The following is a 26052-nucleotide window of genomic DNA, read 5'->3' on the forward strand; positions in this document are numbered from 1 at the left end:
TGAGAATTTTTTGCCCCCCAAGCTCTTAATAAAGCTCTTCATTCATTTAACAATGAGCTACAAAAAATAATTTTGTATTTTGTTTAGAGTTGAAGCTTTTTCAAATCTTAGTTCCTCCTAAAATTTGAAGTAGGACCCTTGTCTTTGACAACACCAATGTGGTCACAAACTCTCAAGGAACATTAAATTCTAGATAGAAGCAAGGTTCTTCCTCCCTCGCCGAGCACATGGTGAAACACAACAAACAGCAGCGTTCCATAAAAATAGCATCAAGGATGACAGCGCTGGGGAGGCTCTACATAAGCAGAAAGGATTTGTACCAACCCTCCTGCTACATTCTTACCCATCATTCCACTGGTCACTTGCTGCCTCTTCTGCTACCAAGATATCGTACTCCTCAGCCGCGTACCTCTCCCAGTCAGAGATCTCTGGGCTTTCACCATCGCCATCCTAAATAACCACATTGCAAGTTATACAAAAACATATTAATTGTTAAACACAGAGCTGAAAAGAATTTTAAAGCTTCATACTCACCCGCAACATAGAAAACTGATCCTTCTGCTCATGGTCAAGGTATTTCTCAATGTTGAAAAAAGTATCAAAAAACACATTTGTCAACTTGCATCGCTTTAAATCATGCAGAGTAATTTTTCCTGTAAAGAAGATGAGGAGATGAGACATTTAGAGCTGAAGTTATCCTTTCTCTAAAGAGGAGGATGGTTATTTGCAAATGAAGTCATTATGCTCAAGACCATTTGTCACTGGTGTTCAATGCAATGGGAGGAAAGCGAACAGACAAAATACACCCCTAGAGAAGAGTCCTTCAAAGAGGACAAAACTTTTAAATGTTTCAGATTTGTTACTGCTTTAGCTCTCATCCTGCTGTCCTTCAATATGTTGGAGTGAGATGCAGTCTACCTCACTGAGCTATTAAATATAATTTAAGCTAATTGCCTAAGCTTCCTCAGGAGGCAGAAGTCTCCAGAGAGCTAGCCATTCCTTCCCAGGAAGCGTTAGGGTAGCAGGTAGGAATGTCCTCTGGCAGCAGCCCTTTCTCTCCCTGGCTCAAAAAGAAAAACGTACGGCAGAGATGACAGCGTGTGACTACGCTTCATAAAATGCTTTTTTCATAGAGACCACTTTGCCACGTCTGTCCAGCCTGATCCATATTTAGTGCTTGAGAGGAAAGCTAAATGCTCAGAGGTGGTTGGTTTGTTGTTTTTTTATAAAGTGGTACTTTAAAGACTCAAATCAATGCATCTGTTAGGTCTTAGAAGTATTTGGCAGATTGCTCAGAAATGTTACCTTATTTCAAAGCTGAATATTAAGCTTCCACAAAAAGACTGAAAAATACCAAACATAAAAGGAAAGACAGGTGGCTATCCCTAAAACTCCCTTTTATTGATTCCCTTTAAATATGGCCAGTCTTCTGTTGTCAAAGAGGGGCTAAATGCAGGTGTTATGGAAGAGTTCAGTAAAAGCCAGGCTCAGAACAGTAGTTCCTCCTCAGCCTCTAACAAAGTGTAACTCAAGGACACCAGAGGGAAGCAAGATCTGAATCCCATCTGGAAACGGGTTGCCACGCTTGTGTTTGTCGCCATCTGAAGTGCCTTCATGTGTTCTGCTGGGCTTAGAGCTGCTGCTCCAGAGCGACACAAATCCCTCATGGCACCTGTGTCTCGTCTGTCAGACCCGCGCAGATGGCTCATGTATTGGGCCAGCTCAAGTGGCAGCAGCTCTCCACAACCAAGCAACTGGTTTGAATCCCAGTTATATAAGGTCTCGGTTTAAGTTAGACACCTATATTTGGCTGGTTGATCTGCTCTCCAGTTTCCATTTATTGCCATGGGAGCTTAGACACTTAACACTCATGTGGATGCCTACCATTGTCTCTCAAAGACCAACAGAAAAAGAATGAAATTGAGATAATTAATTCAGGTCTCCACAAATTAAAGAATTTGCTTTTTGGTACACAGAGCATCCTGTAGCAAACTGTATCACAATTTAGCCATAACTGTATGAAAGTACCTTCTTTTGTTTCAAATCTATCCAGTGAAATGTCACTTTTTGCTGCTAGTTTTTGTATTAGGAAAACAGAATAATTTTTTCTTAAACCACCTTTTAAATGTCACTCAGTTTTTATAAAAAAAAATATCAACCCTTCACAATTGACTTTCATTATTGGTGCCCTAAACAACTCTCATGTTGGTTGTGTTTCACAGATACATCAATCTTCTTTCATTTGAAATGCAGAACAGAAACATTATTGAGAATTTCTGCCCTTCAGAAGCGTAATGTACAAGACTAGAAGGGAACCCCTAAGCTTGGGAGGCTGTTGTGGGCAACCATATAACAAACGTGTTCCTCAGAGCTTGCTTCACTTCAGTTTGGACAAACCCCATACCCCACGCATTATACAATGTTGGTCTGAGACTTCATTCCACTGGTATCTAGAATTGAGGTTACAGCTAAAACATACTTAATACTGCTTTTTAATTTACAATTTTATCTGCTTTTAGAAATGCGTTTTTACCTAGCAAATCCATTTTAACTTGGTTTCAATAAGAGTATGAAGCTTTAAATTCTAGTTTTGAGCTATTTCAATTCCGTTAGCATACAGAAAATCATGTGTCAATAAAAGACAACTGCTTTTTTAAAATAAGTTTTTTGTAATTTAAATATTCTTAATACTAGAAAGAAGGTGGGCAATAAGACTATTATTGATTGTCTAACCATAATTACATAGACAGTAAACAGAACCACTTAACTAAAGTGACACTTGAAATTCAAGTAGGAGAAAGTCAGTGCTTCATCTAGAAGTGTCTAAATGTGAAACACTAGCACAACATTACATTTGCTAAACAAAAGCATTAAATAAGATGGTCAACAATTTTCTTTTACCATAAAAAATAGCAAACATTAGTATATGCCATAGAGGTTGGTAGTCCTACCAAACACTTCAAGAGCAAATAGGTAAGCTCTAAATTCATTGCAATGCAGAGTCTGTACAATAACAGCAACCAGACTGTACACCAAGTCCTTTTACACACTGAAATTCACATTAAAACGTATAGGCATAGTAAGGGTTATAAGTGCTAACTGTAGTCAACTGTTGAGGCATTAAGTTTAGCACAACTGAGGTCAACCTGTATCTGAGTTCAACAAATCCCTGAAGACTAACCCATCGTGGCTACAACAGTTCTATCAACTTGTGAGACAAGTATCAGAAACAGCACAGAGGTAGAGGCCATGAACATGCAAGATATCACTCTTCAACAGCACAGTAATATGCTTACCAAGACATGCAAAAATATTTTTAGTATTGAGCAGCACAGAAAGGTAAATATGAAGCGAGCATCATGCTCACTTCATAAGTTTCTTTTCAAGTGTAAAACGTAAACTGAAGTTTCATCAGTTAAAAATTATATATATCAAATGCAGGAGGCTTAGGCTTCTAACCTAAAATAAGTCATTACTGATCTACAGAGACCAATGCTGTTCCCTCTGAAGAAACCTCAACTAAGTGAGTCTTGGAACAAGTAAGAGGCAAGTGAGCAGAACAGTCAAGAGCTTTCCTTGAGAGCATCACCACAGCCAGATAGTGACAAGATTTCACTTAAGACTAAACATGGCTACAAGACCAAAATAAAAGCCCACAAGGAATTTTAAAGCGGTATATTAAGTTTTAGTATGAAAACAAATGCCTGCTTGCTCTTGGAGGGCCACTCAATTAATAAGCTCTAACAAACTTTAGAGAAAAGACAACTTAAAGGCATATTCTTTGTATGACCGAGTGCTCCTAAGGGTGCACTAGCTCCTAATCCAGAGAACCAAAAGTTAGAGATGGAAAAGGATTTTATTACCTTCATATTGTGGCTTCACGAGATCCAGCATCTGACACAAACAGTCTTCAAATGGCAAAGGTTCTATAGCCATGTTATCTAATTTTTGGCACTGTTCTTCATAAAAATACTCCAATTCATACATAGACAAAGCACCGTCCCCATCAAGATCCATGCAGCGAAACCAGTATTCAATGCTGAAATTCAGTAATTAATAGCAAAGAACGGTTTACCCAAACATATTACGGAATTTTAAGAATTTATATTGCTTGTTTTAAAAGCTACGCTACTTACAGAAGTAAAACTAGACTGAAGACTATATGCCATAATGCCACAGGAAGTCATTAAGCAGCATCTACTGTGGTAAGAGTTTCTGGTATTTGCCTTGCCATGCATTACAGCATTTGAAAACACCCTTATTTGTTGCGGGGGTGGGGAGGTGGAAGATGAGTAAAACATGTGGCTTTATGTAAAAAAACCCTAGGGAGCCAATGAAAAATTGAATTGTGCATCAAACCCCATGTTCTTTTTTCGCATTGAACACGCCAGTGACACGTCTCGCAACAGGTTTCTTATCAATACCCTACAGGTAATGCTAGCTGTATTGCTTCCCAAAGTCACTGGCACCATGAAACAATGGCAATTTCCTTCCTCTGTGACCCTGTCTGCAAGTAGGCCAATTAGCCTCTTAAAAGTCATTAAAAGAGACTTTTACAGCAGCAACAACAGGAGACACTGGTAAATAAGAATGATGCAAACTGGGCCAGTTTTCCACAAATGTTTTTATCATTTAGTTTCTTCCTTTACAGTTCCAGCTGAGTATCACTGGTCCCAACATAGAGACTGGAAAACCAACAAAGTCAATCTTTATTTCTGTTAAAACATAAATTTGTTCTTACCTAGTTGGTGTCTTCTTGTCCTCTTCAGATATCAAAAACCAGACAAAATCAGCATAGCTAATTTTTCCATCTTTTTGTGCTTTCCTACCTCTTGAAGGCAAATGAGGGAAAAGAGTGAAAATTTATTTTAACACACCTAGCTTTTCCTAACCAGAATTAAGGATTATATTCCTTGGTGCTATCAACTGATAATTTATCTCCTCCAAGATGCATTGTTCCCAAGGTGACTTGTCACAGACTACTTTGATCATTCAGGATAAGGAGCTTGGGTGCTCTGTTCTGTTTCTACTGCAATGAGTATTTAAGAGGAAGGTAGCAGCTGGAAGAAGAAGGTAGCACTTTGTTCAGAAGGACTTACAGCTTTCCTTCCTGGGCAGCAATACTGCTGCTTCATTGTTAACAGAAGAGATACCCAAATTAATTTTGAAAAATATATTATATACAAGCACACATGCTTTTTAGAATTTCTTCAGGTAAAAGTGATGAAAACTTAAAGCTGTACAGAACTCCACTAGCCAGAAGTGCAGGAATGGAAGTACGAAGATAAAAATTAAATAAAAACATTCAGTAAGTGTTTGTGGCAAGAAGGCAGTTTCCTGTTTCTACTCTTGCACCACAGAACACAGCATCCAAATGCTTTCTGAAGACATTATGGTCAACCTTTCCAGTAAGAAGTCAGGTAGGCAGCTCATAGACATATTACAATTCATTCCTAAAATCCCTTTTTTGCTGTTTTATCCTCAATATGACTAGAAAAACATGATATATGTTTTGTCTCACCCAAAAAGCTTGGAGAAAGGAGTAAGCTCTAGACGTATGTATGCCAAATATCACTTCCCTCACTTCAGCTTTTAAGTCTTTTCTGTTTTTCAGTCACTTTTAGCTGCAGAAATTGCACTAGCAAAATGTTTCAAAAATGAGTGAAATGCCATAACTACACAAGAGTAAGTCAATCCAAGTGGGAACAATGAAGAATGACTGTCAAAAATGTGAATTAACTCCACTGGAGGCATTTTTGTTAAATTTGTTGATGCAATAAGCATTGATTTTACAAGCAGTACCGAAAAGCCCAATTCCCTTTGATGATTTTACACATTTGAAGGGTGGAAAAATGGCAATACCAATATTTTTTTCCTTCCTCATTCCCATCCCTGCTCAACTATATAATATCCTATGGTCAGCATTCATTCAGGCAAAGAAAGAAGAGTAAAGAGCTTGGACTGGGCCAAAGGTTTCAAAAGCACTCCAGTTCTACTAGGGTTTAAATTACAATACTAAATCTTGAAATTCACTGTTCCATTTCAGGGGGAAAGCATTTCACTGAGAATGTCACACTTAAATTTACAAGCAAATATATAAATATTAAATTTGATTTATTTGAGCATATGGAATACGTACCGTGTTACTGCTCCTGAGAAGATCCTCTCTATCATCCTATTGGATATTGCTGTGAAAAAAGGTTTAAAATAGTGTCAATTTTATGTAGGTTATTTTTGCTCTGTATTGTCTAGTTGAAGAGTTTACTGGAAACCTCTTATGTACACACATCTGTGAGAAAGATCAAGTGTAGCGCTCAGTAATCCCTTTGAGTTCTCTTGGAGAAGATCACTTATCACAAAGTCTCCAAAACAAAGCTAGAACCAACCAGCTTTGAATTCAGGCTTGATGCAGAAATAGTAGCATAATGAAAGTCATTAATGAAACTGTCTGATTAGTAAAATAGCATTTACCAGTTCTTTGACAAGTAAATCATGTTTTCAAGTGCCATAACAGTTTATATGACCTTGGTTTTGGCAAAGAGCCAAAAATAGAATTGGCACATTAATACATAATGAGCATACCTAACTGATTCTGACATGGGTCTATTTCTGACATGGTTCTGAGCCATGCTTCTAATTTTGAAACCATTTCAGGGATTTTAGAAACATGTCTTAACTGAGCACTAGCTCTGTAAAGGATATTCAATTTATCCTGAAGAATTTGTGGATGGTACCCAAAGCAGCACATGACACTATTCTCACAGAAGAATCACTTCTCATTATTCTAGCTCTGCAATATTTTGCGAGCATAGTAGAAATATTGATAATTAAAGCAGATAATTAAAGTACATCTGTTATGTACTTACGGGGATGCTATCATCATATTATTCTAGTAGGGACACTGGTCCCTGCTTAATATTTATCCCCAGAGCTGCAGGATAGTCAATTTGTTTCAGATATACATGCTGCTGCTTATCTACTTTTGAAATACTGAAGTTGTTCAACTTCCTCAACAATAGCTACATACTTTAATATTTTTGTCACTACATTAAGTGTTTGATCTAGACTAATTTTAGACCAGTGACAGTATGAAAGGAAGGGTTTTATGAAACCAGATTATCTCATTTTGACATGCAAAAAGATAGAAGTTTAAGACTAAAGTTGAGTTATCACATCCATTTTATGCTCTTATTTAGTCTAGTTCTTCTTAAGCAGCAGCTATTAAGCTCTAAGCAATATTCCATGGTTTAAAGGATGCAAAACTATATTGCAAGTGGCATGGTATCAGTTCTGCTTTCTTTCTATACTGTACTAACTCAGTAGAGCAACCTCTCAAATGAAAGCAGCTTTCCTCCCTCAGAGTCTTAAATTTAGTTCCTCATTGTCCTAAAGTGTAGTCAAACTTGAGTGGGCAAGTTTTCAGAAGCAATCAGAATTGTGTTTATTCCTTTTAGCGTGGGACAATATTCCATAATCACTTTGTGCTTAAGTAAGCTTTCCAGTCCTGAAGAGAATACTTTTAAGATGACAATGGACACAAAGCATCCAAAAAACCCCAAGTTCTATACAAGCTACAAGAATATTTAAAATAGGTACAAGTGTGCAAGATTACAGATTCACAGTCATCATATATTGTGAATGCAGAAAATGTAAAGCTCTTAAAAAAGTATTAAAACAAGATGTACTGCAGCTGAGTTAGCAAAACTTTAAAATAAGTAAAGTACCTGAATGTATGTTTATCTTTTTCTACTCTTTCCACACTTTGCCATAAGAAGCATGCTACTTGAATAATGTAAGTAAAACGGATTGTTTCCAAGATAACAACCCAAACCCGCCAAATGGAGCCATTTATAATATACCAAGACATAAATGACTTTTTTTAGATCAAGCCTATAGACAGATTTATTTCCTCCTCTACTACTTTGCCAAGATCAGAATTCAAATTCAGAATTTTCTGCAAATTTGGTGTTGTCAGACACAAAGCAATGTCACAGATGACTTGTCCTGATTTATTTCAGTAGTCAGCAGGATCAGCTGTACCAACAGACTCATGAACCCTGGCCTTGGCAGTTAACCACTTCCTCAGTTGAAAGTTTACAGGTCATTTAATACATGTAAACAAAGGTGCTTAATATTTGTCATACCATGATCATTATGTCGAGCTAAATCCTTCCGATCAATATAGAGGTCATGGTCTGTATCCAGCTCCCAAAATTTGCAATAGATAACATAAAAATGTTCATATGAGAAGTAGTCTGTCAGCTGGTTAATATCAGCTTCCTCTTCCAATAATGCCACATTCTATTATCAGAAGGATAAATAGAACACATTAAAGAATCTGTAAGACATATGTTGAATGATCTGAGTTCTCAAAACCAGGTTAATATCTGATACTGTTTCAGTGGAACAACTTCTATCTTCAGCGTCAGTGCACACCATGCAGCATGACAGCAAAGACTGAACACACAAGGTGGAAAACCCAATGTATCCGTAGAAGAATGAGATCAGCCAGACTACTGCTAACAACATATGCATTTATAAAGTTCTAGATACACCAGAATATGCTTAAATGTCATTGTTTTATGAGAATTAATGCAATTAAGACTTCACCAGTTTTTGGAAAAGGAAGAAACAGTACTTGTGTTAGTCCCTGAAGCGTTTTATTTAATGCAGTTTTTAAACTTGTAGAAACAAAACTTTTAGATATTATGTACCTGCAAAAAGTTGCTTTTCCTTAGCTCGTTACAAGTTATTTTCCCAGACCAGGACCTATTTACTGTATAAAATATTCTCTGTATAACCTGCAATAAACAGAAAAGGAAAAAGTGATGTTAGGTATTCTTACTAAAAACCCTCTGAAACATGTCAGATAAGTCTTAGCTCAACTATATTACAGAATTCCATCTTTCTGCTATTTCTATTCTTCTTGTTACGTAGCAGGTTGATGCTTCTCTTATGTCATATTACTAAGCCATTTCTATCTCTAAACTCATCTTGACAACTGTTATTTCAATGCTGCAGAACCCGTATCTCACACAGTAAGTTGCAGAATACTTGTATGCTATCCAGAATATGTCTATGGGCAATCTGACTACCTCCTAGTCTTCCAGATCTGCAGGGGATCATCTAATAAACCTATTAAATCTGTAATGAGATATATTAATGACGTACATTTACTATATGAATATTTTACTTCATAAATGAAGTTACAGAAACTGGGACTGTTTAGGGATCAGAGTACAGGGAGAATGTTGCTGCTTTTGAAGTTTCCGAATACAACAACTCAACATCTGACAGAAATACTTCCTACAGGTGCAGAGAGAATATGTTCTTCCCCATTTAATTTTACTCTATTTAAAGTTACTTGGAAAAAAACCCCAGTTAATAATGTTAAAAGAAGTACATAAATGTTTTCTAACTGAAAAACAAACAAAAAAAAATCTACACAAGAAAGATTACTAGCTCTTGTGCCATGACTGATACCAGACCAGAAACAAATGCATTCAGTTGAGTATCCAACATTTCTGTTTAAACCAGTTTTACACGTCTATTATTTTGGATAAACTCTTCCATTTAGCATAATTTACTTAGTTTTAGTTTACAAATATAAGACTTTAAAATACACGTTTTGTTCCTGAAATTTTCTTCACTAAGTCAACCAGATACACATTTCAAGTGAATCATTAACCACTAACAAAAGCAGACAAAAAAATCTAAACCTATTACAAACTATAACTGTTTAACTGGAGATTGACTTTAAAATACAGGTTTTGTTCCTGAAATTTTGTTAACTAAGTCAACCAGATATAGATTTCAATCATTAACCACTAACAAAAGCGGACAAAAAAATCTAAACATATTACAAACTATAACTGTTTAACTGGAGATTGATTATGCCTGCTAATTAGCAAGACCAAATACTGCATGTGAAGCATTCCATTTGCAACACGGTAGTTACTAGCTAAAAGAACCATCTCTTTAGAAATCCCTTTCCCCCAAATAAAACCTATTCCAAACTAAAGACTTCATTATTTAAGTTTTTATCACTTCAGACTTTAATTGCAGTAAATCAATAGTTTAAATAAACCAATAATTTCTAAATTGCACGTAGAAGAGTAATTTATTTATAATGTTTTAAAGTAAAGCTTAAACCATAGCATGCAGCCAGCTCTGCAGCTCTTACTTTGAACAAGAACAGCTGGTTCAATAAATCCAGAAAGGAGAATAGACTAGCCTACTTCTGAAACTTAATTAGCTCAATTCTAATTGTGAGTTTAGGAAAGGCCCATTTTTGGCTTCTACTACAAAGCAATTTTTTCTAAAAAGGTTTTGTCTTAGCTTTGCAACTTAATCCATCTGCATGTCATTATCTCATCTGTTATACATTTAGCTGGTCTAAAAATAAAAACAAAATTGAATGTTTGCTAAAGACAACTGGGAACAGACTTAAAAAAATGGTTTTCTAAAGTGAATCAAAACAGAATATAAGCAAATTGTCAGAGAATAGTTCTTACTGTGCTGCACAGTGGTTTTGTCAGAAGCAAGAGGAAATGGTGCAATACAGAGATTACAATTTGAAGAATTCATAGTTCAGATTTATACATAACATACGTTCCAATTAAATGCAGCATCTCCCTGGTCCAGGCAAATGCTTTTAATGCATTTTAGCTTTATCTTGAACATATGTACCTAACCTTACCACTAGGCTGACCAACCAACCTATGCCACAGCCTAGCAGACAGAACTGATTGCTTCCACGGTTGAACACCACTTACAAGACACCTGCCTCACTGAAGTGCTGTGTGTAATGTCTGCATGCATGCTCATATATACACTAATGTATACACAAACAAATACAGCAGAAAAATGGATCATTTAACTTGTAACTGGAAATTAGCATGAACAGACATTAAATCTTCAACTGCAATGCTTGCCAAATCCTTTAGATTAAGTAGCTTCATGTAGCAAGATAAAACTACTTTGAATACAGGTATGAAATGCCTTACTTCATCTTAGAGAAAAATGATTTGTAATTATAACTTGCAGGGCAAAATTTTAGAAGACTGTATCGAGCAACAGTAACTCCATCTTAAAACTGGACAAGAAAGGGCAGATAGTCCTGCTGTTTCTTGATCTGCAGAGTAGTATTCCAAATATTTTTGCTATATTCATAACAATACTAGTTTGCTTTTGGGATTTTTGATTAAAGGCTGATTTCTGTTGAAGACCACACTAAATTTTGTTATTAAAGTACTGACAGCACTAATTTATTCAATATTGCTAGGCTCAGGCCTACTTGAATAAACTGCTCCTCCAAAGAAAACTAACTGGGAATGGCAGGAGTGAAAATCCTACAGTCCAGGCAGCAAGCTTTCATAATTTTAAGCAGAGCAGGCTTTGATACAGCCCAGAATCCATTAAGAAAGAAAACTACTCACAGGCAGAACATTTCCTTCAGTCACATATAACAAGAAATTTCTGAGAACTCATGTAATCATTATAACACGAAGGGAAACCTAATGCAGCTGGGTTTTCCCATACTTGGTGGGCCAGCAGTCTCTGTAAGAAGGATATGAGAAACCAGAACCAAAAGCTCTCAAAAAAAAAAGCTTCCACAGTTTTAGTCTGGGTCAAACTATAAGCTGGATAAAAGATGATCAACTCTGCATGATTTTCGTTGCAGAATATTCATTAAGCTATTTTTCACATGCACAAAGAAAGTGAACTGAATGTCATTTTCAAGAATTTTAATCTTTTGAGACTTCAGTGGAATTGTCTGTCTAGTCTACAGTTGAGAAAATTTAATGTCACTGATTTTTCCCTTGGGTAGAGAAAGAATACTTCACTCACATAACCCTAGGAAGAGAGAAATGGAACTTTTCATGTATAAAACCTACTTAGAAAGAAAAATCCCCAGAGAAGAAAGTGGCAAGCAGCTCCAATATTACCATTATTTTACTTAATGCTGAGCATAATCATGTCAATATAGACTTTTCATTCAAAATTCCATTTAATTAAACCCAGAGTAAGGTCAAGATTCTAATGAGTGCAGTCTATAGCCACAATCAAGCCTTTAAGTTAACAGTCTGCTTGTCTTTTAATGTTCATTAACTTATCCTACACTACTAGAATTCAGTGTTTCTTTTATTAGTATTAAGTTCATCAATGTCTTATAAACATTAAGAAAAACTATGATGCTTAAGAAACAGAGTCTTTTTTCATAAGATTTGTGGTCATGCAGAAGTGAAGACTGACAGCATACTCAACCTTTCTCAAGGGACAGACAGGGTTATATATATTGACTAATCTTATATTTTTATTTTCCTACTTGATTCACAAAAAATAGCTTTTCCAAATAAAAATCACTCACTGTGGTAATGTACCGAGAATGAAATTCAGACGCTTCTTTTAAAAATGATAGGCCAGGATGACTATTCACCACATCCTACAAAATAAAGGAATAACAATATCCCAAACAGTATTCATTAGTGACTATATAAAACAATTAGCACAAAATAGCACATCTGCTTCCTTAACCAAAACGGTTCAAACTAAATGCCACAATCATTAATGAAAACTTAATTTAGAACATGCTTCATTTAAATAACACTGCTGACTTTTTTTTTTTAATTATCTTTTAAAGAAACCAGATAAACAAAAGCTTTCCTACATTTTTTAGATGGGATGAAGATATTTAACACTGCTGACCATCGTAGCTTGAATTTTTGTGGCTTACTATGATTCAGTAAAAGCAATTTAGGTTTTATTCACCTATTAGTAAAGGTGTTGGTTACCACTCTGAGAGAAACTGTATTGGGTTTTGAATTCATACACCGCTTTTCCTTTGGCTCACCAATAAATAACTTCAACTGCTTTTCTAAACCGTGAGGATCCTGATACATGTGCTATTCCTGCAAGCCATTTTAAATCCATGCATCTTACTGTAACTTTTAACAGCACCTCACCTTATTTTACAGTTAATCATTTTATATAAGTCACTCACTATCATCTCAGTGGACCATAGGAAGTGAGTTACACTAAATATTATCAATAAACTTTAATGAAGACCATGAAAAATATGTTTCGCTCCAAAAACGTCAGGGCTTTGCCAGCTCAACATTTTTTTGTTTTTACAGAATTAGTTTCAGTTGCAACTTACTTGTAAAAAAGGAATGAAGTCTTCTTGCACCAAGTAGTTGCATCCAGGGTTCATGAGAAGATGAACAAACTTTGCAGCATCATCATAGCAGGTCTGAAGTATTCTGAAAAGTAAATATTTCCATTTAATATCCTACAGAGAAAATTGCTCATGATACCTTGTATGGGCATCCTAGAGCAGGGCCTATGAAACTGCAACCACAACATTTAAGTCAAAAGCTAATTACAAATTCAAAGTACACTCCAAGTGAACTTATCAAAGCAGTACTGTCTCATACATTTACGTTAAAGGAGGTGGCTACTCCATGTTATTGATTGCATGGAAGGACATTTTTCAGTTATAACTGAAGGACAACTAGAAAGAAGAAAAAGCATTTTGTTCAGAACTGGCATCTACAAGTTAGGGCCATAGTTTTCACTTTTCCAATGAACAGCCAGTCATTTACTAAACACTTTAAGAATCTAAGAACACTGTAAATAAAGATTTGTTTGTTTGTGCTAAAGTGGTGATTTACTTACATTTTCCCAGGTATAAGTTTGCTGTCAATGTTTGATTATAGGAAACTGTTTTATTCCCCTTTACAGATTGGAACTCATTCAGAGCTTAAAATATCACATTTCAATTTAAAAAAATGCAGTACTTCTAAAAGAAAGTAATCTACTTACTTCCGCCACATTGCAACAAATTTATGAACTGACACATATCCTGTTCGTTCACCTCCAGCACAATAAAATAAAGGGCCTTTCCAGTAAAGAGGGCATTCACAAGCCTAGAATTAAAGTATACATCGAGTTAGTTCATTGATTGCTTATCTGAGGGTTACTCCCTCATTTAGAAGTCTCAAAAATTAAATTTTACAAGTGTTAGGAAAACATTAAAGCACAGATACTTTAAACTGTTTCTGAAACCAACTGCACCTTCCAAAATAATTAATTTCAAGCAACTGCTTCAGGCTGAAATCCAAAAGTGGAAAGCAAAACAGAGAACAACTTGCAGCATTCCTAACAGATGAATGCAGTCACATGTCTGCTCTGTCCAGACTCCAAGCAGCTGAACAGAGTCCATGCTAATAAGCTCTGCTAAAGGGCTGGATATCTTTAAGCTGAGCTCAAGACAGTACAAACAGTTTCACAGCTTCTGAACTGCAGCAAGTTTACATGTTTGTTTGACAAACACTGTCCTCAGTCTGAGAAACTTTTCCCTATACTTCAGGAAGGTGCCTTTCATCACTGAGTTGTAGGTGACTGGACCCTTCCACCTTTCTTGCTCAGAGGGAAGGGTCTCTTCCACCTCTCCTCACTTCTGCATGGAAAGGACCCGTGGAAGGCAAAAATCCTCTCATTCAGCTTCGCAGTTAAAAACTTCTGGGGCGGCAAACAAGGGGTTTCTGAACCCTCAGTCCCACTCTTGTGAAAAGTCTTTGTTTCTCTTCTCTAGAGCCTGGACTTTAAATGCAAAGTGACAGGAACAGGGATGAGAACCTGAGACTCATTGCCAAGTCCATGAGTTGCAGTGATATTTCAAGTGGTGATTCAATATAACAAAATGGAATTTTAAGTTAAATTAGACTAGCTTATTGTCTGCTACACAGAAATTAAAAAACATTTGCTGCTTTCTATTTTTCACTCTGCCATAACTCTAAATTAGCTCTTCAATAATAACTAGAGGGCTATAATCTCAAGTTACCAAGCCATTCTGTTTTTACAATGGAGGTTCTTGACACAGCTGAATGAGAAAAAACAGTGTGGATGCCTGAAAACAAAACGCATATTAGCAGTGCTTTTGCCATAAGTCTGTTGGTCAATACAGAACACAAAACAACATACAGTGTGCTCTTTAATATTTCATTGTTTATGCAACTAAAAAAAAAAGTTCAAGTTTTGTTTCAATGTTTGTTTCTTTTTGTAAGCAAAACATAGGGCTATTTGAGACAAAGTTAATGCAAAGATTTCCACATGCTATCAACGATGTTGAATATGATGTCGATGTCTTACTGGTACTACCTTGTAGGAGATGAAAATACATAATGCAAGAAAACAAAGCACACCGAACTCATGTTTCCTTCCCCCAGGTGTACAGTACTAAAAGCAACCAGCCAGCAAGTTCTCACCTTTGCAACCTTCCCCATGTCTTCTAACGTTGCCCTCTCATTTGGAAACTCGGAGAAAGTTCTCTCAATTTTGGCAATCACAGCATCTATATTCACTTTTTCTTTAGGACATCCTCGAGGAAAATAGAAAGTTGGAATGTTTTGACTAAGTGATGGTGGCAAAGTTTCTTCCTTCTTTGTCTGAACCTAAATAGACAAATACACATTTGACAGTCAGGTACAATGAAATCACATATAATGTCATCCTCAGATGACTTGAATCTCTTGACATTATATATTACAACACACCTTCAAAAAGATTTTTGATGATAGGCTGAATAAGCTATTTAAGAAAGAGCACACTGGAAAAATTAATGAGTATTTCCAAAACCTGTCATTTAGAAAGATTTCTAGGATGTTAAAATTTAATAAAAACAACTTCAGTCTTCAACATATCAAGTTTCAAGATTACTATGCTAGACAGCTTCTTGGAGACATCTGAAATAATGCAAGTTATATGATCAGTTTCAGAAAGAAAAAACCTTCACTTTCTAGCATAATAGACAGGTCATGAAATAATTTGCTTTTGAAATATTTCTAGTTTTACATCTTCAAACTTTTAAAATAACCATGACAATTTTGTTACAAACAACCAACCTTTTTAACTTAGTTACAGTGAAGATTGTTTGGTTTGGTGGTGTTTTTGTTTTAATCCTAAAAAATGCCTGGCTTTATAAAGATAGTAAGTGATCCCTGCAGAGGGATTTTCTTGGTAAACTATACACAATTATGGCATGAGAGCCTAGAAATCTGTTTCTCAAGAATTTGTGATATACTGTACTATTAAAAAAAAACCAACAAAAAAAAAAGACCAGTAACAAGAGAAATTATTTAAATGCATTTAGCCTCAGTACAGAAGAATTACCTTGTACTTAGTTTCCAAATCAAAGTTCAATAAGGCATAGAAATAAAGACAACAAGCAAAGTAACAATAGTTATGTGGCAACTCGAGATTAGCAATTAAACATGAAGTCTTTCATCCCAAGGCCACTGTTCAAATGTAAAAACAATGGTTAATACTACAAGGTGGCTCATCCTAGTGTTAAATATGTTCAAGGTCCTGAATTCCAGCTCTCATTTCCAACTAGAACTGAGGGGTGTGGGGTGGTGACCCCACAAAATCCCCCAAGCCTCCAACCCTCGCTTTATTCCTTATCACCTGTGTCAAAGTGCCTGTAAAGATACACAGCTTTTCTACCACAACCAAAATCCTTCCTTAAGTCATTGAAAGAACCAGGTGCTTACAGGCAGCAGATTTTAATTTGCAGGGTTTAAACCCAGTAGCCTTCACTGGAGTGCTACACATACTAAAAAAAAAAACCAAAAACAAAAACAAAAACCAACAAAGAAGCCTGAATTAACTTTCCTTTCCCCTCTTCTGCATTTGAGGCAGCATTCTTGTTTACAGCTGCAGAGTTACCTGAGTTACAAGTTTTATTTCATAGAGGGAAAAGTTAACTTGAATCTGTAATACCTAGAGTCAATGTCTTGTCATTTTCTAAGAATCCTATAACTTATAAGTTTTGGTACTCTGTCATTAGTATAATGGGTCCAGTTCATGAGCCATCAGCGGAAGTGCCACAGGGCATCAAAAATCCCTTCCAACCCTAGACTTCCCAACTTTCGGGAAGAATAAGGATAGCAACATTACCAACAGCATTACAAATCGTGGATACAATTGGATTAACACCTTGTTTCATTTCAGAAAGCCAGCATCAGTGGTTCAGTAAAGCCCTATCAGTTATCCTACTCAAAACCAGACTAAGGACCTGTTCCTTGGACTGGTACCACACTGTCAGCTTAGCATGCTTTTGAGCACTGGCAATCAAACCATCTTTTACTTAACAGAATCAAACTCTTATATTTGTTCCAAGCAGTAAGTTTATTTTATTTCCCCTTTTCCCCATCTACAATATCTGCCTGGATAGCTACTCAAAATAGCACTGAAGCGCAGGTTTTCCACTTCTTCAGAGATGCCTGATGAGGTGTGCCTCACCTGAGAAAAGGGTGTCAATAATGGACTACTAACATCCCCTGAGCACTTCAGGCAACATGATGCAAATCAGTATTTCAAGAAAACCTAGTACAGGCAGACAAGGCACTTATAAAATCCATAGGAAAATGTAGAGCTCCAGATTAAATGAAAGTTTCTTTTAAAAGGAAAGGTAGGGGCAGAGGGAAGACTGCATTGGAAAAGGTCCCAAGAAAAGAAGAAAGGCTACCAACAGACTTATTTTCTCAGAAACTACTAATTTACTTCAGATACCTCAGAGTACACAACACATGATTTCCATTAGTCTAGGTTAAAAGCTGTTCTTAAATGCACGTGGAGATCTGAGTTCAGGATTTGTAGTAAGACCTATCCTAGCACATGTAACTTGTATGGGTGTTATCTAAGAGAGTTATATAATAGAGGGTTTCTCTTTATTTATTTTTCATTTTTCTTATCTGTTGTAAACACATTCCAGACCATGACTATGAGCAAGAAGAAGCAGATTCAGGACTGAATATAGACATAAGGTTAAAAAAGATACTGATTTTTCTAAAATAAAAACATTATGTTTCATAAGCATGACTGAATTCAGCATGCTTAGTGTAAAAATATATACAATTTAATCTGTAAAACAATATATTTATTCAACTCTAAACCCAAATACAGAACACAAACCTCTCACTGCAAGACAAAATAACTCTCCCCATAATGGGAGGTGCTGCCTATTTCTACATGCTGTTTTCTCAAAGTTGGCGAAAGAAGAAACTATAAAAATGCTTTGCTTGCATTAGAGAGTGTGTGATCACTTCACAATAATTTCTGATAGATTTATTTGGTGCCTACATATAGGCATCTAGTGAGAATACCATCTAGGGCACAACCCAAAATGCCCTTGAATATTCCACGTGGTATCGAGCAGCCAGCTTGGAGCACAGCTCTCACTCTGCATCTGCCACACGATGTTCTGAGCACATTAATGCTCCTTAAATGCCACTAGCAGCTTGCAATTAGACAACTGAATTGTACTGCTAATGTCAGTCAACAGAGGGATAAGAGCCTGTACCAAGAAAGCAACAGGTCATCCAAAACTATCAGCTCCAACTGGTGCATTATCAAGTTAGCATTACACCTCCTCTCTCCTCTCCTTCCCAAGAAAGGCCAGGGATTCTTCTCTTCTCTCCTCTCCTCTCAGCCTGGATCCCATCTGACAACCCAAAGGCTCCTTGCACAACCGAGGCTGCTTTGCTGTATGTGCTCTAATGAAGGAACACTAATATTAAACGGGCTCAGAAAGCTCCACTGCTTTTATCATTTCAGCTAGTTGCTTCTGTAGATGCACGTGTTGTATAGCTGATGAAAAGAGTCAGTTCTGTTATTCCACTGCAATTAAGATGCACTAATTGTATGAGATTAAGCTGTTCCAAAATTAATTATAATTTTAACCGGGGAATTTCTTCATTAACAAGAACTGCTAGAAGTCTGCTAGCAATGAGTCTTTGAATTGAAAATCTGCAGCAATAGTTAGTTTTTCTTTTTACACAACTATTCCATTTTAATGGTCAATTTAACATTTAGAAAGTGATCTACATTTTCTTATGGCTTTAAGTGAAGACCTTTAATACTGGTACCAGTGAGCTAAACTGACAAGAGAGACTGGTTTGGCAAGTGAAGATTTTCACTGTAACTTGCCCAGAAATAGCACAAAAAAATATGCTCGGAGGTAAGGAGAACAGCTGTAAAAGCTTGTAAATAACTCATACAAGCAGATGGGAGCTGCACTGCTAGGACTGAATGGTGCATTAACCTTTGCAATGAGCATATGTAAAGTCCAGAATCTGTAATTAAACTACAGTGGCAACATAATAGAAGTTTTACTTAAAAAAGATGCAAAGTGAGGATTCCTTGAAAAATCCTTTTGTAATAATGTAAACAAACGTACATGATTTGTCTATAAGAGAATTCAAGAAAACCCTTAATACATAACCAGTTTTAATTCCCGACATATATAATCATACAGTTATCCAACACTTATTTGCCTTGACTTCTATAAAGGAGGAAGTGGAAGTTTATATCCCAATGAGGTTACTGTTGAAAGGGAAAATTTCCCATCTTATTTTGCAACTCTCCAGATAATACTTTTCCAGTTGTTGCTGGTGAATGTGAAATAAACCTATTATTATAAATACAATATAGTAATATGTTGGTAAATACCAGAGAACATGGATATGCCTTATTCCAAAGAGAGAAGTTCAGTCTTCTTACTAGATAGTCTTCTCTTATATCTACCAACAAATGAGTCAAACTTGGCAGTTAACTTGGTTCTGAGCAAAAATGAAGATAGTGGGGATTTTAAAATGAGGTGCCCTTTCCCTTTCTCTCAGTTGAAAGAGCTGACACTATGATGAAGTCGCTCAATGACAGGATGTATCTCTGAAAGAAAAATGAAGAGGGTGCTTGTTCCCAGATGTTTTAGGCTGTATACTCAGTCAAGTCTAGATCTACACCTGCACATAGAGACTACCACCCAGAAGTACTGAACCCCATAAATTGGTCAATTATGTGGAATCAAGTGCGAGTGAAACCTCACTTAAAAAGGACTTGCTGGAAAAGGAAACAAGGTAAATATGTTTATGAATGTAGTCTTTTTTTAGACACCTTACTGATGAAGACACGAGCTCATTGAACTGATTTGATACTGGCATTGTTTTGACATGACTACAGGAAAAGATAACTTCATTCAGAAACACTGATGCTTTCTAATATCCCACAGACACTGACATTTGTTATGCCTGTGCCTGTTTCTGACAAAAAACCAAACCATTTAAAACATTTTTAGAGAGTTAGCATTCAGCTGTTGCTGTATTCTTTGACGTAAGTTTTTGGTTCAAATCCTTAGTATTTTTAACTAGGAAATTAAGAAAAAAAAGAAAAGGAATGTTGCAATATTTTTCAAGTGTGCAATGCATAAGTTAATCTAGTTCTTCAGTAGACTAGGTTTTCTATTCTTATATATCACAGGTTACGCTAATAAAGTGTGTTACCTGGATAATACAAAGTGCCTAATAAGCTAAGAGGATTTTCTGCAGAGGTATGCCATTCAGCCTTTTAAATCCTAATATCCCTGCAACCACCCAGATACAACGCTTATTAATCACCCAACAGCAAAAACAGATGCTGCACGAAGTTCCCTGATATACATTGGAGAACAGAAGTCAACACAGAGACCCAAAGGGCAATAGGATGGTAGTGATCAGACCCAAATGCTGCTTAGCACACAAACCTGACAATTCTAAACTTATGCTACACTATTTTTTTTTTAAATGAAAAGTATCTCCTTTATTAACTTAGTAATTTCTTGCAGGATACAAGGTGTCCTACAGTCTATCAAGTTAATTGCTAATTGTGAATGTAAGAATGTTAGCAGTAAGTAGGTTCAAAAGGAGTACCTAACCAGCCCTCCCATCTCTGTTCTTTGTACAGCCATTAGTCCAAGTCTGACCAATAAAGCCTTTGGAATATTTCAGCTTTAACTTACTATCTATTTGATTGCACTGTGAAACACTACATTTGCCTCTAGATAAGCAAGTGCCTTGATCAGTAATTTTATGGAATTTAAGTCTACAAAAACACTAGGTAAAAGATTTATGCTACTCTTGTCTAGCAAAGGGTTCAGTCTCATTTGGAAGGAAAAGACATTAATTTAGAAAAATATGTTCCAACACCTCAAATATTTTGGCACGTTAAAGGGCCTTCAAAAATCCACTTCAGGATAGGTAAAGTAAGCTTACTACCAGAACTTCCCTCAGGACAAGCCAAGAGAAACATCTCTTCTGTAACGCCAGCGCTCTTGACCTTGTTGGTAGACATTCAGATTTCCAATTATCTAAGTTAAAGAAGTGGTGCTTCCTCCTTGTACTCTGTATGCTCTTCATTAGCCTCTTTCAAGCCAAACTAAAGAGACAGATTTATTACTGCAAGAGTTCACTGACTGTATCACTTCCCATTCAGCTTGATATACTTAAGAGTATTTTTTCCTCTGTGAAAGATGATCCTTTGACAACTTAAAGCTTTCAAAGTTTTTTTTTTCCAAGATAGATTTCTCTAAAATCTAGCGACTGCCAGAAAAATAGCTTGAAAACAGTAAATTAATCTGAAAGCTTAATAATGAAGTATCACAGCATGGCATAAGGCAAGTTGCACCACAGTCCACCTGCATCTTCCCCCACCCCTGCATACAGAGTTTACCCACCTGTGTGTCAGTACTAGTGCCAGTGAAGTAGTATGGTGAATTGCCCCAGGCCACCAAGAAAGCAAAAAAGCAAAGTTAAAAAATAACTATTTTTCCTCATCCAATCTCACACAGATTCCACTTAAAAGAAAAATGGTTCTGGTGCTAACATAAGGAAGATGAGAGGAATACTGTGGCAGTATTGTTTGAAATAAACTTACATCAGGCTTAAAACCATGCTAAGATTGTGATTCATCTTGCCTAATTTAGTCAGAAAATTAAGACATATGTGAATGATCAAACTCAGAGAGACATCTACCTACGCAAAAAAACAGGTGTCAGGGTATATATGCATAAGTCTTTCCTCTGGCAACAAACATTTTAGTCCCAGTTGCTTCTTCCCATCCTGGACTTCAGTTTGCTATCCTTCAGTCACTGTCTGGCAGCTGGTTTTGGCTGTACTATAGAGACTAATTTTATCATACATGCTCCTCTTTCCACAGTAAGAAATAAACATCTATTAATTTTAACCCTGATGCTAGCTTATTTTTGCTGTTAGCCTTAACTCAGCTCAGTTCTCTGATCCACTTTGGTCTGTAGTCACTTAAAATCTGTGCTACAGTAAGGGGAAGGAAATAGATAAATTAATACAGTTTTCCATGAAGTTCTAGCCATAGACCATCAGATGAAAAGAAGTGCCTCAAACTACAGTATTTCTGATTTTATACGTATTGGACACCTGAGTTAACATAAGTGAGCAAGGTTCAGCAACCCCCCATTGCAGTCTGTGTTCCACTTAGCATTTCAGTGTTCACCTCCACATTCTGACCAAACATGGTGGGAGTCTCCTGCCTGCACTCCAGGTTGTGCACGCATCTCAGTTTTACACAGCTTGACTGCTGTCATTCTCATCTCATTTATGCATGTTCTTGGCAGTTTACTCTCAAGCCTATTTCTGTACAAAAGTCTGTGGTCATTTGGTTTTGTGATTCAATGCAAGCTAAAATCCTCAATGCTAAACCAACTTTACAGACTGAGCCATACACTGCTTTGTTCCATTTCACAGAATTAAAGTGCCCCGAGTTTCTGGGATTGATACGTTCCAGCAAGTAGCAATTCCATAAGCAAATCAAAAGTGATTCAGTGAGATTTAGAGAAGTCAGGAGTTCAGGATCCTTTTTCATGTTATATCAGTAAAAATGAAGTCTAAGACCCAAAACTTGGACAAATAAGGAAGAATACAAAGTTAGAACTAGAGTTCCACAGCCTAAAAATACATTTAATTTCTTATTTCCTCTAAGCATATAAAAACAGCTTTAAGGATGAAAACCTTTTGTATATTTGGTTTAACTATATGTCAAGCTTGTTGTGTTTAGAAAGTTCATAGTGCAGACACTGCTACTCAAGTTGAGATAAAACAAATGGTGAATCTAACTTCTTTTGTCCACTGACAACTTGAGTCAGTGCAAAACCCTTCCTGGTTTGGCAGGCAGGGTTTGGCAGCCAAACTACAAATAGAAAGCTCAGAAAAGTTAGTTTATTTGTGTGAGGTTTTTTTGGTTTGTTTTGGTTTTTTTTAATCAGTCAGTATCAAATTCTACTGTTCCTTTAGTGCAGTAACTCACCGCTAATGTGGTCTATATTGAGAGCAAATGTTAACTTCAAGAGCAAAATATCAACCCCTGGCTATCAAGTAGCAGGGATAAGAATCTACATTCATTTTACAATTCAATGTTGGAAATTTCAGCTTATTAGCAAACTAGAATTCACGTTTGTTTTGTCACTGAAACACTGTTTGTATGGTAAACTCTGATTTTGAGGTAAAAATAAAGATTTTGCTAGTTGTTTGCTACTTGAGGCTAATTTCTCCCCTTCTTTTAAGTCTCAAGACAGCAGAGTAAGATGTAGTTCAGCTACTTACTCTTAATTGCATGATAGCTAGGGAAAGAAACACCCCACCCAGTTTGAGTGAAATTGCTGTGGTTCATCTCTAGATAATCTTGAAAGTCTTACTAAAGCTTAAAGAATTCTTTCAAAAACTTTTGATAATGGCACAACTACCAGAAGTAACTCTTTACCCCTTTAATTTAACCAAGCCATATTTAAACAGCCAAAACGAGCCTCAAGAGAAGGCCACTGCACGGAATTCAAGCCTCAGTATTTCAGCAGGGCATGCAAACTTTGCACCATCTACATAAACATATTTGGGATAGTGTGGTGTTTCTTACGTAGGAGATGACAGTAGGTAGTGGCATCCAGGAAGTTTCTACCCAAAACTATGAAATCCATTCCATACACACCATCTTGCACATTAAAATTAAAACCACATTCAACTAAAAGCACATGTAAATGGTCACCACAGAGAAGTCATATTGCAAGTGCACATACAGATTAGCATGTAATAAACAAGCAAACACAGGAAAACTCTCAAATGGTCAAAAACTAATGTTCAGCACTATTTATCTGCAAGATACCTAAACATTATAGGACGCACTTGTCAATCTCCTCTCTTTCAGTAACATATATGCTGCATTAACAGATCTCTCACCTGAGTTCTACAACTCTGATTTTGGAAATACCAGGATTCTCCTGATGTGCTGTTTCGTACAGCTGACCTACAGACAAATTATGCAGCCCTGCTAGGGACCAGAGAACTCTATTGCAAATGCATTATTGCTCTAGAAACACCTCCAAACATGGCTGCATGTTCGGTTTTTTTGTACAGTCACATAGAGCTTCAGCACCACAAAAGTTCCAGTTACACAGTTAGAAAGAGTTTAATGATTTATTCAGAAATGCCCTGGACTGAGCGTGGAATGGAAGAAGAAAGAGGTAGTTACCTCCCCCACAAAGCCATGAGCACAAGAGACCTTTGCATATTACATGCATGCCCATCTCTAAGCTTGCTTTATTTGCCAACAAAACTTTTACTAAAGGCTTTAGAGGTAGGATCTTCTAACAGTTTCCTGTAGCTGACCAGTGAAAATACTTTTTTGCCTCCTCCACCTGTCCTGCTAATTCACAAAAGGAAAAAAGTACAGATTATAAAATGGAAAAAAAAGCAAGATTCTACAGAAAAATTTGCCCTGTGAGAGGCAACTTCTACATTTTGTGGTGCAAAAATATTAGTCACTGGCTGTGAGTTGTTGTCAAACAGCCTCCATTTTATGAATTATATCAAATCAAGTATACCAGTCACTAATATACCCAGTTTGTCACATAGTTGCAGCTTTCTTAGAAAATACTCTGATTGTAGGTTAAATTAGTACTCCTTTACCAGTATATTCTGTTGTTCCAACTGTTTTCAAGAGACAAGCTGGTAATATCCTCCTACTACATAAGCATTTTGATTGTACCCAGCCAACGGACCACACTCGGGACTCACTACCTGCAAAGAAGTCACAACTGCCTAAACATCATTTTAATGGGGAAAAACTGACAGTCAGTTACACCCGAGGCAATTCTAACATTTGTCTACAGAAAACAGCCAGAAAAACAGAAGTAACAAATAGGGCTAAGACAAACATCCACTTAATTCTTAAATTCTGCAATAGCTTCTCAACCTTCCATGTTTACAACAAAACAAGTTTCAGTCACTCAGTGCAATTGAGCTTCGGAAAAATCCAAACAAGAAAAATATCAGCAAGCTCAGCCTTGTTACTGAGCTGCAAAGTCAACAGTTGGAGAAAGTACTCTGTCAGCTTCTTGTCTGGCAATACCTCAACAAATTCTGATTTGGACAATCGCAAAACCAATTTCATATCCCTCTGATCCTGTAAAAGTTGAAGGGTATTTTATGTGAAGATGTGCCAAATTGTTTCAGGCTTTCTAGCATACAAAGTATTATCGTCAACAGTCATAGAACATCTACTATTAGTAGCATTAGTGATTATAAAGCTATGGGAAGTATGTTAAAATGGAGCAAAGGCTAGTGAAACTTTATTTCCAAGGGAAAAATAAATAAATCAGAACTCTTCAATGTCTGAATTGTTGGGTCAAAAAACTTAGCTGCAGAGAGAACTGGCATCTAGACTTTAAAGTCACACATGCAACTGAAGTAAGCTTTAACATAAACTTGCACCATATTGGCTTTTCTACAGAAACAGTATATATTTGCATAAATTTATTACCAGCCATGAGCAGGTAAAGAAGCTGCTACCACAGGGCAGCAAATACATTTTAAGCTTGAACCTGAAATCTCCGTTGCAGAAGTGGCAAAAAACCTACCAGTTTGCTTACAGCTTCCTTTAAAAGGCTAGAACTTAAGACCTGGCAATCCATTAGCAGTGTACCATTTATGGAAAACCTCTCATCTTAACTAGCTGGTCTCAGCGAGTAGCTGAGATACTTTCATTCTATCTTAAATGTTGGCATCTGCTCCAGAAATTGGCATTATATCAGCAAACTAGCATCAAGTGTGACTATTAGCTACAGTCAGAATGAGATTTCTATTCCCCCCCTCAGGAAACACTTGGGTTTTGCTCTTTAAAAAAAAAAAAAAAAAAAAAAAAAAAAAAAAAAAA

At 36.5% G+C, this 26052-nt stretch overlaps 1 protein-coding gene across 3 annotated transcripts in view; it reads right to left on the bottom strand.

The window, feature by feature from the left end:
* PPP2R3B (protein phosphatase 2 regulatory subunit B'', beta) overlaps nucleotides 1-26052 on the bottom strand; it is a 54987-nt gene that overhangs the window by 6152 nt on the left and 22783 nt on the right. For all 3 annotated transcript variants that reach the window (XM_014960292.1, XM_014960294.1, XM_014960293.1), the window contains 11 exons: nucleotides 15270-15455; nucleotides 13825-13928; nucleotides 13160-13262; nucleotides 12371-12445; nucleotides 8715-8801; nucleotides 8145-8301; nucleotides 6140-6188; nucleotides 4742-4831; nucleotides 3864-4039; nucleotides 535-653; nucleotides 344-450 (listed from right to left, as the gene is read on the bottom strand). In XM_014960292.1, the coding sequence (XP_014815778.1) occupies nucleotides 344-450; nucleotides 535-653; nucleotides 3864-4039; nucleotides 4742-4831; nucleotides 6140-6188; nucleotides 8145-8301; nucleotides 8715-8801; nucleotides 12371-12445; nucleotides 13160-13262; nucleotides 13825-13928; nucleotides 15270-15455 (1253 nt within the window). The remainder of the gene's footprint in view (nucleotides 1-343; nucleotides 451-534; nucleotides 654-3863; nucleotides 4040-4741; nucleotides 4832-6139; nucleotides 6189-8144; nucleotides 8302-8714; nucleotides 8802-12370; nucleotides 12446-13159; nucleotides 13263-13824; nucleotides 13929-15269; nucleotides 15456-26052) is intronic.

The sequence above is a fragment of the Calidris pugnax genome, unplaced genomic scaffold (genome assembly GCF_001431845.1).
Source record: "Calidris pugnax isolate Ruff unplaced genomic scaffold, ASM143184v1 scaffold188, whole genome shotgun sequence".
Taxonomy (NCBI): Eukaryota; Metazoa; Chordata; class Aves; order Charadriiformes; family Scolopacidae; genus Calidris; species Calidris pugnax.